This window comes from Anastrepha ludens, chromosome 3 (assembly GCF_028408465.1).
Source record: "Anastrepha ludens isolate Willacy chromosome 3, idAnaLude1.1, whole genome shotgun sequence".
NCBI classification, from domain to species: Eukaryota; Metazoa; Arthropoda; class Insecta; order Diptera; family Tephritidae; genus Anastrepha; species Anastrepha ludens.
The window spans coordinates 61,338,319-61,355,066 of NC_071499.1; the positions used below are offsets into that span (position 1 = coordinate 61,338,319).

The 16,748-nt window shown below is 41.3% G+C and overlaps 1 protein-coding gene across 1 annotated transcript in view; it reads left to right on the forward strand.

Annotated features, from left to right (window-relative positions):
* Positions 1 to 427: 427 nt before the first annotated feature.
* Positions 428 to 16,748, forward strand: part of LOC128858065 (chaoptin) — an 84,784-nt gene continuing 68,463 nt past the window's right edge. Inside the window, exons 1-2 of the mRNA XM_054093999.1 lie at positions 428 to 1,789; positions 7,606 to 7,868. Of these exons, the coding sequence (XP_053949974.1) occupies positions 562 to 1,789; positions 7,606 to 7,868 (1,491 nt within the window). The 5' untranslated portion in view covers positions 428 to 561. The remainder of the gene's footprint in view (positions 1,790 to 7,605; positions 7,869 to 16,748) is intronic.

The window sequence follows — 16,748 nt, forward strand, 5'->3', positions numbered from 1 at the left end:
CGACATTGCTTTACTGGCAGGATAGCTGTAAGCGGCGGCAAGCGCCAGTATAGTCATTGTGAATAACAAACAGCGGCTGGAATTGTGAGTAGCAAACTGTGTAACGGTTATTGTAAATCAACGTGGGATTTTCGCTGTTAAACGGTGCCTGAAGCAATCACAGATAAAACAACAACACTAACAATTGAATCAACAATCAAAGCGTCGAGAGCGACCATTGCAGCAATGAGTGCAACAACAGCAACAATACCAAGTAAATATGCTGAAATAAGAACAACAACAACTACTGACTCAGTGGAATTGGCAGCAAAGCAGTCAACGCCATGGACATCGAAATGGACAACGTTGTGGCCGCCGATCCTTTCGACGAAAATCGGTACAGCTACGACACTAACAGCAACAGCAACAGCAGCAATGTCTACAACGATGAATTTACAATCAAAGCAAAGCCTTGACAGCAGCGGCAGCATTTGCCGACAGCAACGTCATGAGGACCATAACAAAAATAAAAGCAACCCTTTTGCGCAACGAACTTCAAGTCGAAATCAAAGGCAAACACAAATGTCATGGCAACGACATCTCCAACTACATCAACTACAGCAACAACAACAACAGTTCAACCAACCACGTGCCATCTACATGCCTCCACAACATCAGTGCCAGCACTATCTATGGCAACAACTACAACACTGTACATCAAAAGACGCTGCATCCTGGTCCGCTCGCTTTCGTGCTATGCTAAAGCAACAACAACAACAGCAACGGCGATGGATGCGCTTTTGCCTTGTGCTCGTCATTTGCCTGTCACTGCCCTCTGCAACGAATACAAAACCTCAGACCTCAGCAACATCAGCAGCAGCAGCAACAACTGCAACTGCAAACATCATCACAGAAACAACAACAACATTAACAGATGCATTAGCAACACCAACAACGTCAAAGTCAACACCCTCAACCGACTTAACGATGAAGCCGCTAGCAATGCGATGTGATGACAACATCGCAACCAGCAATGGCAGCAATTTCACCCACACCACCAACATCGCGATCGAAAACGTCATCATTCCTTCAACCACGGCTAGCATAAATTCAACAACGCCATCAAATGCCGCACTAGAGACGACTGTGGGGGCGGCAGAGAACGCGTCGGGTGCGTTGACAGTGTCAACAACATTGCCGACGGCATTACGAACACTCACATCCGCATTGCTGTCATCGTCAGAAACAACACAGTCATTCACAGCTACAACAACAACGTTGGCGAATGCAACGGAAACTAAGCGCAGCAGTTGGGGCACGAGAAGTGTAGAATCGGTGAGTTATGCGCACTTAGTAAATGAATTGCTGCACGAAGTAGCAACAACGACAACAACATCGACATCAACAGCACAGAATCACTACAGCAACAACGAGATTCTCAATAGTGCGCTCAGTGGGACCAACAACACTTTGTATAACAAACGTCAACGCAATAGGAAGAGCAAAGCCACCAACAACAACAACGACAACTACAATGGAAGCCAAAACTTTATTAGTGCGCGACGTTACCGCGTCATCCGCTCGCTCAGTAATGGCAGTGTCGGTAGCGGTGGTGCAGGCGACAGTGGCAGCGTCGGAAGTAGTTTTGGTGGCTTCAGCAAAGGCGGTGCCAGTAGCCTAAGTGCGAACGGCAATGGTGGTGCTGCTGGTCTACTGAATTCGAATGATGGCGAAAACAATAGTCATAATAGCATTGAATGTCCCAGTTTCGATGAGAATTCGGCGTGCCCCTGCTACAAATTCGAAGATGGTAAGTAAATTTATTGCTTATATTTTTCCCCCTCTTTTTTATATTAAATTGCTTGCTTTTAAGCTCTGAAAAACGAAGAGGAGAAACACTCCAAAACGTTCGTAAATAAATGATTTCCTCATGGGACACAAAGCTACTCTCTACGGAAAGCGAATAGGAACCTTAAGCCGCACGTAGACAATGAAATCTCATTAAAAAGAGGTGGCGGTGTTTGGGCTCGAAGTTCCGGGGAAAAGATATTGCTTTGCAATACACCTCGAGACGATTTTCAAACCCAATGAGGCTTTAAAAAATGTTCACTCCTCTATCATATCTGTGATAAGTCATATCGAAAAACAGGGTCCGAAAAAATTTTAGAAACAAAAGAAATTAACTTTAATGTAACCGCATTACTGCAAAGAGGTTAATTGATAAACCCAAATAACTATTTCTCTAATCAAAAATATTTTTTCAATGATGTACAAAAAGTACTCAGTCGCTGGGCTGCCAGTTGCGGCTTCAGAAAAAGGAGCTGGTGCTATTTACTAGAAAATATAAACCTCCACACTTTAGACTTTCCAAATTAAACCGCTTTCATCGGAAGTTAGGTATCTTGGAGTGATACTTGACTCCAAACTCTATTGGAAGCTACACATTGAAAAACTGGTAAAGGAGGCCAATATAGCTTAGTACTCCAGCAAATCTATGTTTGGTAAAAAATGGGGACTCAAGCCACAGGTCGTGCTTTGGATGTACAACGTAATGGTTTTGCCAATTTTGACGCATTGATACCTGGTTTGGAGGGAAGCTCTTAGGAGGGGTAATAATATCACTAAACTGGAGAGGGTGTAAAGGACGGTAGGTATTATGATAGTATCACCGGAGCATCTAAAACTTGTTCCAGTGCTGCCCTGAATGACTTCCCATCGACTTTTATGGTATTCTCATTGCTGCTCAAATACAAGATTTCGACGAGGCAAAAATCTGCACCGAGGTTGGCATCTCTGTCTTCATTGACGATTCCAAGATTTCTCTAAATCAGCCAATTTCTTTATCGTCGAGCAGGCGGAAGTCGATCTTGCAGGTATGCAAAATGCTTAGGCAGCGCAGGATCGTGGTAGATATTAAAATTTGTTTCGATAATCAAGCTGCGATCACTGACGACACCATGGTGCAGATCCAAACTGATCCACTCCTGTAAGAAGGAGATTAAATATCTTGGGCGTGCAGCCAAAATTTCTCTGATCTGGATTCCAAAACATAGGAATATAGAGGGAAAAGAAATTGCTGATGAGCTTGTCAGGAACGGGTCCACTGCATTGGTCTCAGAGGTATCCTACTAGGTCATCCGCATCTCCTTGACTATTGTTAAAGCGGAACTCTACAAATTATTCGTCAATAAAACTCAGAAAAGATGGAGCTCCTTTTCTTCATGTGCTATTTCAAAAACCCTTGGGCCCCAGTACAATAGACGGAGGACTCACAAAGTCCTGGTGACTTCACGCCATTCAATTTCCAAACTTGTACATGTATTTACCGGTCATTGGACGATTGACCCACATGCAGAAAAGACCAGACAAGTTAACCATTTAATACCTTTTGCAGCAGTTGTGGGCACCTTTCAGAGAAGGAGACAGCTCGGCACTTTCTCCGTAAATGTCCGAGTTTGGCAGGCACCTACACGATTAACGTCACTTTCTTCGACAGCCTGGGCAGTGTGCCAATCTAAATATGTACTATCAATCTTCTTCATTACATCAACAGCTCTGGCTGGCCTTATATTTTTGTCCGTTGGACGTCTCACAATGGTAACAAAACGGCGCTTAAGTGCTATTTAGGGAGTGCCATTTCATCTACCAACCTACCATTTTTTTGTTTTTATTTTTTAGTGGGTGAGGTAGGTTTCAAATTGGCTTCACACTTACAGCGACCGTCGTCTACTGCTTCGAGTAGTGTGGCCATTAAAACATACCCTCTTCTTTTTCCGGGGAGGCCCTCTTCCCGGAAATACTTTCTGTATTACTTTGTAAGGGGCCCAGAACGGCATCCATAAATTCCATCGATCTTCTCGACTAGCTCTGGCTGGCTCTAGATATCTGCCTACTGAAAGTTCCAGAATGGTATCAAAGCGGCGCTTTACTGCTACTTGGGGATTGCCAGAGTGGTACTTTAACCACTCACCTAGCTGCCAAAGTATGGAAAAGTTCGGCGATCACCATGATAGTCAAACCACGAAAAAAAGATGTAATGCTGCCGTCATCGCATAAGCTAAACAGCTACTGTCTTACCTCTCGAAAGTTTTTGAAAAGGTACTGATATCTAAAGCAATCCTTTCCTTAATAGTTATGATATAATACCAACACAACAGTGAAAAGAAACAGGGAACTATTGTTCAGACTTATTTATTTCAAAAAAGTCAAAAGTTAATAAACCATCATACAAAGAACTTGACTAAAACAATAACTTAGAACTACGTACAGAAATCACTAAAATAAAATTTAATTTAATAATTTAGAAAACACATTTGGGCAAAGAAAAATCTAGCAAAATATAATTCGAAATCTCGTTGAGAAATGAACGCACTATTAAGGCATTTTTTTTTAAACGAAGGGTTCTCGCAGGAGTAAGAAATTGAATAGCTCGCAGTAATGTGAGGCAATCGATTACACCACTTGCCAAGCCATGCACAGAAAACAAGAAAATAATAGTCGTTCTGCTTTCAAGGGACTTAAGTTTAATCAAAAGGAGGCGAGAATTGCACGGAGGGAGGGGAGAGGAGATTTTGGGAAGAAAGGGAATAAACTCAATTATGTCAATAGCAACTGTGGAACGAGGTTGGCTGGTCTCTAACACCATCACACAGAGGCTGCAATCCTTTATCAAGAAATGCCTCCACATCATCAGTAACGACGCACTGTGGAGACTAACGAACGAGGAACCCATTCTTAGGCAAATCAAACGCAGAAAGTGACGATGGATTGGTCATACACTGAGAAAACCACCAGATAGCATCACGAGGATGGCACTTGACTGGAATCTGTTTGGGAGTAGAGATCGTGGTCGACCACGATCAAGGCATGGGATCAATAAAATTCAGCGACCGAGGGGCATATTTGAGAACATTTTTTTGCACACGCTCTATTTTATTGATAGCTTGCTAATTACCTGGTCACCAAATAAAAAAAAAACGTTTTCTAAATGAGACTTAACAAATGATGTATAGAGTAGAGTAGGGATCAAAGAACTTAGTGGCATTCCATCTGACGAGGTCACTGAGAAGATCTTAAGGTCATCAGCATGAAGGGAAAATTTAATAAATGACAAACCGCTTTTGGCATCATTAATAAATTACACAAACAAAAGCGGTTTTAAGATACATCCTTGTAGAACATCAGAGGGGGCAGCATAAGGAGTAGATGATGTATCATCAATTGTTACAATACAACTTTTATTACACAAATAAGAAATCATCCATTGCAGAAAAGCAGAATGAAAGCCAAAACAAGCTAATTTTTTAATTAAGATTCTAGAGAAACTTTGGCGAAGACTTTCGGAAAGTAGGTGTAAATAAAGACAACCGGCAAAGCAGCCGAGAAGGAATCAATACAGTATTCACTAAAGACTGTCAGATTAGATATTTTATATCGGCTGGCAACAAGTCCCCATGCAAATTAAAGATTTAACCACCAAGTTCAGTTTTGCATTGACGGCGTGCTCAAAAATTTTGGAAATAGTCGATAGATTTGATATAGGCCCAGAATTTCGAACTCATTTTATTCCACTCTTAAAGAAGGGCGTAATGAAACGAAGCATCCATGCGTCAATGAAATTCCCTGACGATAAAGTTTTGTTGAATGTAATATTCAGGGGATAGACCAAGGCCGGACAATTTTTATCAAAACTGTTGAAAGACCATTAGCATCAGTTTGATAGGAAGGTTTCAGTTGAAGTAAAATATTACTAAAACCTTCAAAAGAAAGGCAAAGAGCTACAAAGCTCAAGTCATAATCTATGTCAGAAGAAAAATCGAACGGAAGATCAAATTTTTCATCAACAAAATTAGATTTAAGAGACTCAGCAAATAAATTTGGCGCTTGACTGCGGCTTCGTGCTTGACTATTACCTGAATATATGCCGGTGGGAATACTGGTGCTACTCCTTTAAGATTTTATGTAATTCCAGAAAGTTATGGGACTTGATTCAATGTTCAACTCCATGTTATGAATAAAGGTATTACAGAGAGGTTTATTTGAATAGTTGAAGTCTTTTAACGTTCGATCAGGAAATGATGCTGAAAACCATGTTCTTCTTGCCTAAATGATGAGACTGAATTCACACGAAATGGCAATATTAAATTTCACAATACCCATGTTTGGATGGATATTGTAGTCGACAGGTTTTTAGGCCCTGCTGGTTTACCAAATCAAGTAAGCGGTGTCACCTAAACTTTCTGTAGAACACAATGATTGATATTTGAAAACCTGATTCCTCATTGGCGCAGTAACCGCTCACGCGACTTTGGCCGAGTTCAACAAATCGCGCCAGTCGTTTATTTCTCGTGCTAACCGGCGAAAGTTGGACACTCCAAGTGAAACCAAGTCCATTCCCACCTGATCTTTGAATGAATGCAGAAGAGGCCTTCCTCTTTCTTTGCTACCACCAGCTGGTATCGCATCGAATACCTCCAGAGCCGGATCATTTGTATACATTCGGACGTCATGACCCAGCTATCGAAGCTGCTGGATTTTTACTCGCTGCACTATGTCTATGGCATCGTAAAGCTTATACAGCTTAGTGTTCCATCCCTACGCTACTCGCCGTTTCCAACCTGCAAAGCTCCACAAATCTTCTGCGGCATTTGAAAACATTAGTCGATGTTCATTCCGTAAATAGCCTCAAAGAGCTTCAGCTGCGAATTTGCCAAAAATGCTAATAAAGTCGGTCCACTGAGGTGCTTTGAAAAGAGTTCGAAAGCCTTCAGACAAAGATGTCGTGGGAAATGGAAGAAAGGCACTTTGAACTTTATAACTTATGTAACTTTGTTTGCTTCAGAAAAAAATATCTTGGCAAATGTACGAAATTGAGCCGTAATTATTAAGTTTATTGTCCTTCTTTTGATCCATAATTATATATAATTGACGCTTACACCCTTTGTTGTATTTAGCTGAGTCCCACCTCCTATTTGTGGCGTATGCCTTGGTATTTTTGCACAATTGGAGGGATCTAAAGTTGTATGCCGCCTCTGAATGGCAGATGCTGCTTTTTCATGGCAGAAATGCACTCGGAGGGTTACCAATGCCTGCCTAGGATCAACGTTTTTTTACTTCTCTTAGAAACAACTTTTTTCCATCATTTTGTTATTCGCGCCATTCGTGCTTCCGAACCTGTGTACCTCCGAATGTTGGCCACGCACCAAGCCATTCGGCTACGACGGTCTTAAATATTTTATATTATTTTTTCACACTCTGCACATACGTGCCATTTGAAGTCACATCTTAACACACACTGGCTAACTGCACACATTTTTCTGTGAAAGTTTTATGCACTCACAATAGAGTGGAAACAAAACTGAAGTGTAATTTCCCACAGCACATTGGTAAATACTTTACTTATTTTCGTAAGTGAATCTCGCATTTCCGTGTAAAAATTTTCTGACTGTCTGTATGGGCGTGCTCTCGCATGTGTACGTACGTGGACGTGCTTTTCGGCGACTTTTTGCACATCTACATACACACATACATATACATATACATGTGCGTGCATTTGGTTTACACTAATCCATACATTTTCCTCCTCTTGCATGCCAACGTTCAACTGGTTTCTTTGCTTGTTTGCAGGCTTATTCCTCGAGTGTCCCGGCACGACAGCCATGTCGTTGCGCAGCACATTGGAACGCATCTCATCACCAATACATTCATTATCCATTTATGACTTCGATCGTTCGGTCACGTCTCTCTCGCAGGACGTCTTTCAACCAGGTGTCAATATAAGGCATTTGCAATTTTCACACTCACACCTAGAGACGCTAAAGGATAACAGTTTGCGGCATGTACGTGCATCGTTGGAGTCGTTGAGCATTGTTAATGGAAAATTAACACAGGTATGTACAACTAGTAACCATAACAAATATCATACAAGGAAATCAGCAGCGGTCAGGGTAGCTGCAGGGGTAAATCTGCCAAGCAGATAGAGCTACTATATGTAGAGTTAACCAACCAACCAAGCAACCAACCGTGTATGCCGTGTTTATATTATCCATTGTCTGCAAGTCGTTGATTGTTACGGTAGGTAGGTGGATAGCAGGTAGCAAAACTTAGTTATGCAGCACATTTCAGCCAAACCAACACGTCGATGATATGTTGATGATATGTAAACATTGGCAAATGTATAATTGTGCCAGGATAAATCGGTGAAAGTGTGTGTGTGCTTGTATATCTTACTTGCTCATGCTGACAGTTTTTCTCACTTTTGTCTTGCCACACAAACAGTGTTGCCTGATTTTCATTTAAAAAGTCGCCGACAGAATTCTCGCTAATCGACGAAAGAAAGTATGCGTAGTAACAGGGGCCTTAGGTATGCCGACAGGAACGGCAATCTATATTTTACATATTTTACGGAATGGCGATCAAAAAAATTGTTGGCCCGCTGTGTGCCGCCATTGCTCAAAAGCCACAACAAGCGGATGCGGCTGTTAACTTCCAAGAATGGTTTCGAGAAAATTAAGCGAGAACTAATTTTTGCATCGAGTAGTCACCGTTGATGATACCTCATCAGTATACACCAGAAACTAAGTAACTATCAAAAAAGAAGAACAGCGCCATCGGCCGGAAAGGTCATAGCGACGATTTTTTGGGATGCGAACGGCGTCTTCCTCATGGAAGAGCCATCACTGGACAATACTACCGTGGGTTATTGAAGGAGACACGACCGCATTTGGAGAAAAACAAGGTACTCTTGCACCACACACCACTGTACTGTTTCATACGCACCAGCACATTCATCCCGAGTTATCGCGGCCAAACTGCTGGACTTGCGTTATGAACTGCGGCCGCACCCCCGTATTCATGCGATCTGGCTACCTGTGACTTTTTCATGTTCGCTAACATGAAGAAATGGCTCGCGGGAAAAAATTTTGTTCAAACGAGGTAGTTCTCGCCGAGACAGGGGCGTAGTGTGGAGAGTTCGACAAAATCCTATTTTGAAGGGGTTGAAAAAATGACCCGAGAGTTGGGAAAAGTGTATCTTTCTAAAGGGTGAGGTTAGGTTAGGTGAAATGGCTGCCCTTGAGAGGCGCCCACTTGGACAAAAAATTAAAGTTTGTCCGTTGCGATAACATACAAAAGGAGAGGGAGAGGGAGGAGCCAGACAGAATGCAGGACTTAGAGTAGAGGATTTGAGGATGACGACCAACGAGTGGCGATTTACGTTTGTGTTAACCGCTTCAATCTGCTGGCTAATTTCACCAGATGCGTGATATATAAGCCCCCAATATTCGCTGGTGTAGCGAAAAAGTGAGATTCCAGATGTCTAAACCTTGGCCCGAAGAGAGCAGGGCAGCTGAGAAAAAGGTGCTGAGATGATTCCCCCTCGTCCTCTAGACAGCTTCTGCAGATGCAAGCCAAGCCTCACCGCATGGACACCTAACGGACAGTGTCCGGTGAGGATACAACCAAATTTGATAGCTGTGGCTTGGTTAGTATTAGAAGTTCCCCTCAGTGCCCCCGATCTACCCGCGGCCAGAAAGACTTAGCGACTTTGCACGTTTGTGGATAGGGAACTATGTTGAAAAATAGAAAATTAAAAAAAAAAATGGTATCTTCGTTTCAAACACGGATACCAATACAGGGAGCTTATTCTTAATGAATTCTTCGTAATCTACTTGTTACTTGTTGGATTAGTTTTTTAATATATAATGATGAAAAACACTAAAATAAAAAAAAAATAAAAAAATAGCTGTGTGCCAAAGTAATCTTTTTATTTAATATACCCCCGACTAACGACTTCTATTATTTATTATTATGCCATTTTATTATAAAAATTTGAATTTAATATGAAATAAATAACAACAACAATGAAAACATTTTAATTTATATTTAACTAATATACAATAAAATTTTTTTTTTTAACTTGAATATTTAAATTACATTTTACTTTATTGAAATTTGGTTTAATTATTTTTTCAAATTATTCCGTTAATATTTTTATAAATTGCATTCGATACCTCAAATTTAGTGCATTATAAGCATTTTTTTTGCAAAACATAGTTAACGCTTATATCTTTTTTGAGTGTTTGTCCGAGCTCCTTCTCTTATTAGAGGAAAATTTGTGGATACTCTGTACAACTTGATGCAAAGATATCTGAACGCAATTGTTAGATGGGCAACGGATTGCGGCCTGTCGGTTAATGCTCTTAAGACGGAGCTCGTCCTATTTACGAGGAAACATAAAATACCCAGAGCTCAACATCCCTCACAAGGGGGCGCTCCTCTGATGCTTTCTGACAAGGTGAAGTAACTAGGTATTATCCTTGACAGCAAGCTTACATGGAAGCCCAATATTGAGGAAAGAGTGAGGAAGACAACAATCGCCTTGTATCGGTGCAAGGGCGCAATTGACAAAAGATAGGGCCTTTCTCCTAGAGTTGTTTTCTGTCTGTATAATACTATTGTAAAGCCTATCTTGTTATATGGAGTCATAGTCTGGTGGAACTCACTAGAGAAGACGACATTGGTGAAGAAGTTGGAGAGAGTTCAGAGGTCGGTACTCATTGGAATCAGTGGGGCGCTTCGAACGACTCCTACTCTGGCTCTCAACGCAATGTTAATAGTGGTACCCGTAGACATCGCAGGCAGAACTGCCGCTACACGTCCCGCAATCAGACTGAGGAGCTGGAGCTATAAGCTCAACCTCACTTATGGGCACTCAAGCATCCTTAGACACTTCGAGTTCATCCCTCTGTCAACAGATCAGTGTATCCAGGGTATACTAGTATATTAGTCCAACCGGAACATTCTCCACTCCAGTCAAGTGAAGAGTGGACGGAGGGCTACACTTGGGGGCAGGCCCAGGTGAACTTGCTCACGGATGGATCGAAGTTTGAAGGAAAGGTTGGCGGAGGAGTCTTTTGTGAGGAGCTCCCCATCAGATTCAAATTCAGGTTACCGGATCCCTGCAGTGTGGTCCAGGCAGAGGTAGCCGCAATCAAGGAGGCAGCTGATTGGCTGCGCAAATGCGTACTAACAGTCAAGAAAGTAAATATTTACTCCGACAGCCAAGCGGCAATAAGGGCCCACGAGTCAGTGACAGTGCATTCGGGATTGGTCAAGGAATGCTTGACCTCACTTTCGACTGCGTCCGAATTCTTTGACATAGGCCTCATCTGGGTTCCTGATCATAGCGACATTGCGGGAAACTGTGAGGCGGATGAGTTGGCCAGACAAGGGACATGTGAGGTGATTTCCCCGCGGAGGGAGAGAATTGGGATCCCCCTGACTATCTGCGGTCTGCTCCTGGAAAGATGGGCATCGCGCCAACTCAGCGAGCGCTGGGAAAGTACACAAACGTGTAAGGTCGCGAAATCCTTCTGGCCAAAATATCAGCTCTCTAATCTAGTGGGTTCTCTCACACGACACAATGCGCGAGGAATGCATGCTGTGAGACTTGGAATCACCTCGAGTCCTTTTTGGGCTGGATGTATGGAGGATGAGGTGGAATCATCTCAGCACCTTCTCCTTAGCTGCCCTGCTCTGGCGGGGGTAAGATCTGGGCATCTTGACTCCTACTTCTTTGCCACGCCTGCTGATATAGCTGGCGCTAACATTAAAAATCTGATGAATTTCATCAGCAGTACAAAGCGGTTGACGCGAACATAATCATCGTTCGTAATCCGCACGCTCCTAACCATCCCATCACCACCTCTCCTCGCCCTCTCCCTGCATCCCATCGATCTTTCCTTTTCACCTCACCTCCTTCATAATGGTATCACAAAGGACGAATCTTTCTTCGTCCAAGTGTGCTCACTCCCTGGACAACCATACCAACCTAACCTAACCTCCTCCTCTTATTTTTTGGCTTACATCTTGATTTTATTCTACGAATGGAGGAACCTGCAATTTTACTACCCCTCAGAAATACTCGTCCACTCGGAGGCTTCTATTATTTGCCGTGGAGCGATCGCCATTAGAAAAAACGTTTCAATTATGAAACAATGAATTGGTGTTTTGAACCTGTGCATTCGAATGCTGGTCACGGACCAACCCATTCCTCCACGGTGGCCGCATCTTTTGTTCTTGCAGGTCAATAGAATGCTGAAATTTCGAAATTATTTCTTGCTTGACTTTATTGAAATCGATTTGACAAAATATTCTTCGCACATTTGCTGTGGCGTGTGATTACAAAGGGCAGCTGAAACCATTTGTTCGAAAACAGAAAATGCTGAACCTCCATTTCTCCTTTTTGTTCTAAAATTATTTCTCCCAAAATATCTCAGTATGGGTGTCAAAGTTTAGTTTATCATCAACTGTCTGTTATTCTTCATTGCTTATTACATTTGTTAATTTATTCCTTCAAATCTGAAATTTTGAAAGAAATTTGTGCTATGAGGTAATGAAAAAAATGCAAGCTTGCCAGAAAACGGTTGATCTGGCAACATTACTTACACATGCGAATTGGCAACAAAGTACTCGCACAATCTAACAGCTCGGCTCACATGTGAACTAAATCACCCACCCATTTGCTGCTTCCGATGCGCACTCATCTTTGCTTAGCTCTCCAAATCCTGCACTTCCTTTAACCCCTTACCCCTTAATTTCCTGAGCTTGTCAGTTCCGTGCAATTTGTCTACGAATGCCTGTCTGGCTTTCAATCTGACAGCCGCTTACCTGTACGTTGTTTTCGCCGACTGCTCGACTGTTAAATACGTGTCAGCAAATATTCGCCCAAAATTACGCTTTCGTGCATTTGTATTGGTTTCTTGCGAAATGAACGTGCCAAACAATCTTGGCACAACTCTGTGCAACCTCTGCTACCTCTTCTTCCATCGGTATTATTCGTATTTGCGGCATGTGTTTTGATTGCATTTGTACATTTGTGGCAGGCACGTGTGCGCACATTTGCCAAATTGAAATTTCTTAAATAATAAACTTAAGGTGAATATTTAATCTCTTGTCTAATTTAAATAAGATTGCCGCTGCTGATATTCCTTGCGTGAGTTTATAGAAAATTAAATTCCGAATTACTGATTTTAAGTTGTTACATATTATTATATTTATTTATAAATGAGATGCTAACGACTTCAGTTTAAATAATAACTATTTATGAGCTTAGGTTACACTACCTTGGTTGTAGTTTTTTTTTGTTTTTTGTCGAGACAACTAGCAAGTGCGGCACTCAGACACAATTAAATCCATTTTACTGCACTCGGGTTCCCTTTTTAATTTTCTTTAAATCTACTCGACCTCCAAAGAAATCTGAGTAGATCTTGTGGTGCCAAGGAGCCAAGATGGTCGCTTCTTAACACATCAGTGCCAAAGACCTCAAGCCTAATTCGACCGGAGGCGGGCAGACGCACAGAAAGTGGTCCACCATTTCATCCTCCTCTCCACACGCTGGGCAGAGTGCACTGTCTGAGATGCCCACCTTTTCCATCTGCTTCGCTCATAGAAAGTGGGCCGCCATCAGTCCAAGTAGCCTCCTACAGTCCCCTCTGCTTAGTGACAGGAGGAACTGCAACAATCGGTCGGAAATGAAAGGTAACATCAGTTTTGTTTGAGGGTTGAAGTAACCCGTTTGCTACCCGTTGGTTTGATGGTTGTAGAAGGGAGTGACAGAACGGGATGCGAGCAAAGGAAATTGCTTATAGCCCATCTTAGCTAAAGAGTTAGGGATCTCGTTACCCGCGATACCTACGCGTACCGGGACTCATGTTGACATCAGAATATTATGTCTGCCAACATAGTTCAACCTGGATTTACAGTACTCGATTATCCTTGAAGTGGTTGAAGGGCTATAGAAAGCCATGAGCGCAGGTTTGCTTTTGTTAATATTACATACAATTTTATTACAAAAATGCGTGTTCTGTTAACAAAGTTTGAAGTCGAAAAATTGTGTTCAGCGACGAAGCTCATTTGTGGATCAATCGGTACGTAAATAAGCAGAATATTGGAGAGAAGATCAGCCAGAAGAACTGCAAGAACTACCTATGTATCCAAAAAAGGTCACAGTTCGGTGCGGTTTATGGGCTGGAGGTATCATTGGACCGTACTTCTTCAAAGATGCTGCAAATCGTAACGTAACTGTGAATGGTGAGCGCTACCGTGAAATGATATCCAACTTTTTTTTTGCCCAAAATGCAGGAGCTTGACTTGCATGACATGTGGTGTGTGTGTTCAGCAAGACGGTGTCACATGCCACACAGCACGCGTAACAATCGACTTGCTGAGAGGCGAGTTCGGTGAACATTTTATTTCACGTTCGGGACCTGTAATTTGGCTACCCAGATCGTGCGATATAACGCCTTTAGATTATGTTTTGTGGGGCCATGTTAAAGTTCATGTCTATTCAGGCAAGTCTGCTTCAATTAACGCATTGGAAGACAACATTAAAGCATTTATATGTGAGATGCCGGCCGAAACATTGGAAAGAGTATGCCAAAATTTGAGTAAGCGGATGGACCATTTGAAGCGCAGTCGCGGTCAACATTTGCATGAAATAATCTTCAAACATTAAATTATATGGACTATACTATCGATTTAAATAAAAATTTCATGCATTTTTCTGAATTTTACGTGTGTTTTTTGAAAACTTTCCTATAGCTCTTAAAAAATCACCCTTTAGTATTGTATCATCTGCGAACGTAGCAATTGAAGAATTAGTTTCGTCAGGAGGTGGTTTGTCTGAGGTGAATAAAACATATAGTAGTGGTCCAAGAACACTTCCTTGCGGAGCTCCAGCTGTTATTTAATGAATATCTGAACATTGATTGTCTTATTTAATATACAAGCTTTGGTCGGTTAGGTAGCTTTTTATGATGAATAATAGTCAAAAGGTAATTTTCTTTTTATTTTGTGAAGGAAGCCTTTGTGCCACACTTTGTCAAACGCTTTAGCTACGTCCAAAAATACTGCGGCACAGTATCGATTGTTTTTAAGCTCTGTATTTGTATATGAATCTGTTGAATAGTCAAATGTCTTTTTCTAAATCCAAATTGATGTTCCGGGATTATACGTTTTTGGTCTAGAAATTGACTAAAGCGAGTATGCAGTAATACTTCAGCAATTTTAGATATTGTCTATAGTAAGCTTATTAATCTATATGATTGCACGGCAATTGGATCTTTACCCAGTTTTGGCAATGCAATAATCTCTGTCAATTTCTAGGGTTTCGGAAAATATTGTAAGCGAAACATTGCCTTGGTTGGTAGCTCTAATTAATTGGTGAAACTAATTAAAATTAAAAAATAAATAAATAAACAGTCAAAACTTGGCAATATGTGGTGTACACTTTATTTGATGTTGACTGTACGTACATACGTTGTGTTTTTTTGCAGCACTCAGGCACAATTAAATTCATTTTACTGCCCTTGGATTCCCATTTTAATATTCTTTAAATCTATTCGACCTCCGAAGAAATCTGAGTAGATCTTGGAGTAGGAGCCAAGGTGGTCGCTTTTTAACATATCAGTACTAAAGACCTCAAGCGAGATTCGAGCGAAGGCGGGGCAGACGCACGACGAACAACGTCTCAACCTCCTCTCCACATGCTGGGCAGAGTGCACTGTGTGAGATGCCCACTTTTCCCTTGTACATACTTTGCCCATAGAAAATGGCTCGTCATCAGTCTAACCAGCCTCCTACAGTCCCCTCTGCTTAGTGTCAGGAGGAACTGCGATATACGACGCAGTAAGCAGAGAATGAGAATTTAATTTCCAATCAAATACAATTTTCAAATAGTCTCTGTTACAGTAACACTTAAAAGTATTGACACCCTTTTGCTGACACCAATGAAGTCATTCATTCGGTTGAAAAACCTAGGAGAATATGGCTTCTAAAAGAGTAGATTTTGTGCTCATTGCGCATATGAGGGTGCTTAATGAGCTGCTATAAATTGAATTTTGCCCTTCCAAGGTACTAATTTTTCATTCAAATTGCATCCTATTCTGTGTGAGTTTCTTTAAGTTTTTATCGTGAAATCTCTCTTCCAACAATATAACTCTTCTAGCTCAAAACTTTAAGTTTTATAGCCAAAGATAAATAAACGAAATACCAAGAAATTTCACTTTACCCCTTTCATGGCAGCAAGCGAGCTGAATCCAAATCTCTGTACACCGTTAAAGTCATAAACAAGGAAGAAAAGCGCCAAAAATACAATCTAATTAGCTATTAAAATAAGGCGACTGAGCCAAAACAGAACGTGCGAGAGGAAAGTGAGAATAAAATAAAGTACTCGTAGACAGCGAAAATATGCCACTAAACAGCCTCAGAAGAATTGGTTTCTAAGTCATTAACTTTCAAATGTACCCAAACAAGGCGAGAGTATTTTAGTGGCTACGTTGTTGCTGGCGTTGCGTAGGAAAAACCAATGAAAGTGGATGTAAGTGGGAGGAGAGTAGCAATCAACATTTTTGTTTTTTTTTTTTTTGCTTTAACGTTTCTCTCTACAGCCAGTCACTGTGTAATAGGGCAAAATTAATGAACGCATTGGAGCCTTTTTGAAATCTCAAATTTATATTGTTCTATATGCCATGCCGCTAACCTACGAAATGCTAAAATATGGAGGGTTGGCTGTTGTAGCGCTCAATAACATAATTTACACTTCCCCCAGGACAAAGCAAGAAGAACAACAACAACAAAAAATAAATAAATAAAAATACAAATAAAAATAAAATAAAAACAAAAAAGGTATCGCGGGCTGAAGTGTTAGAAATCTGCATAGTATATGATACTCAAATAATAAAAAAATAGAAAATAAAATTACCAAATAT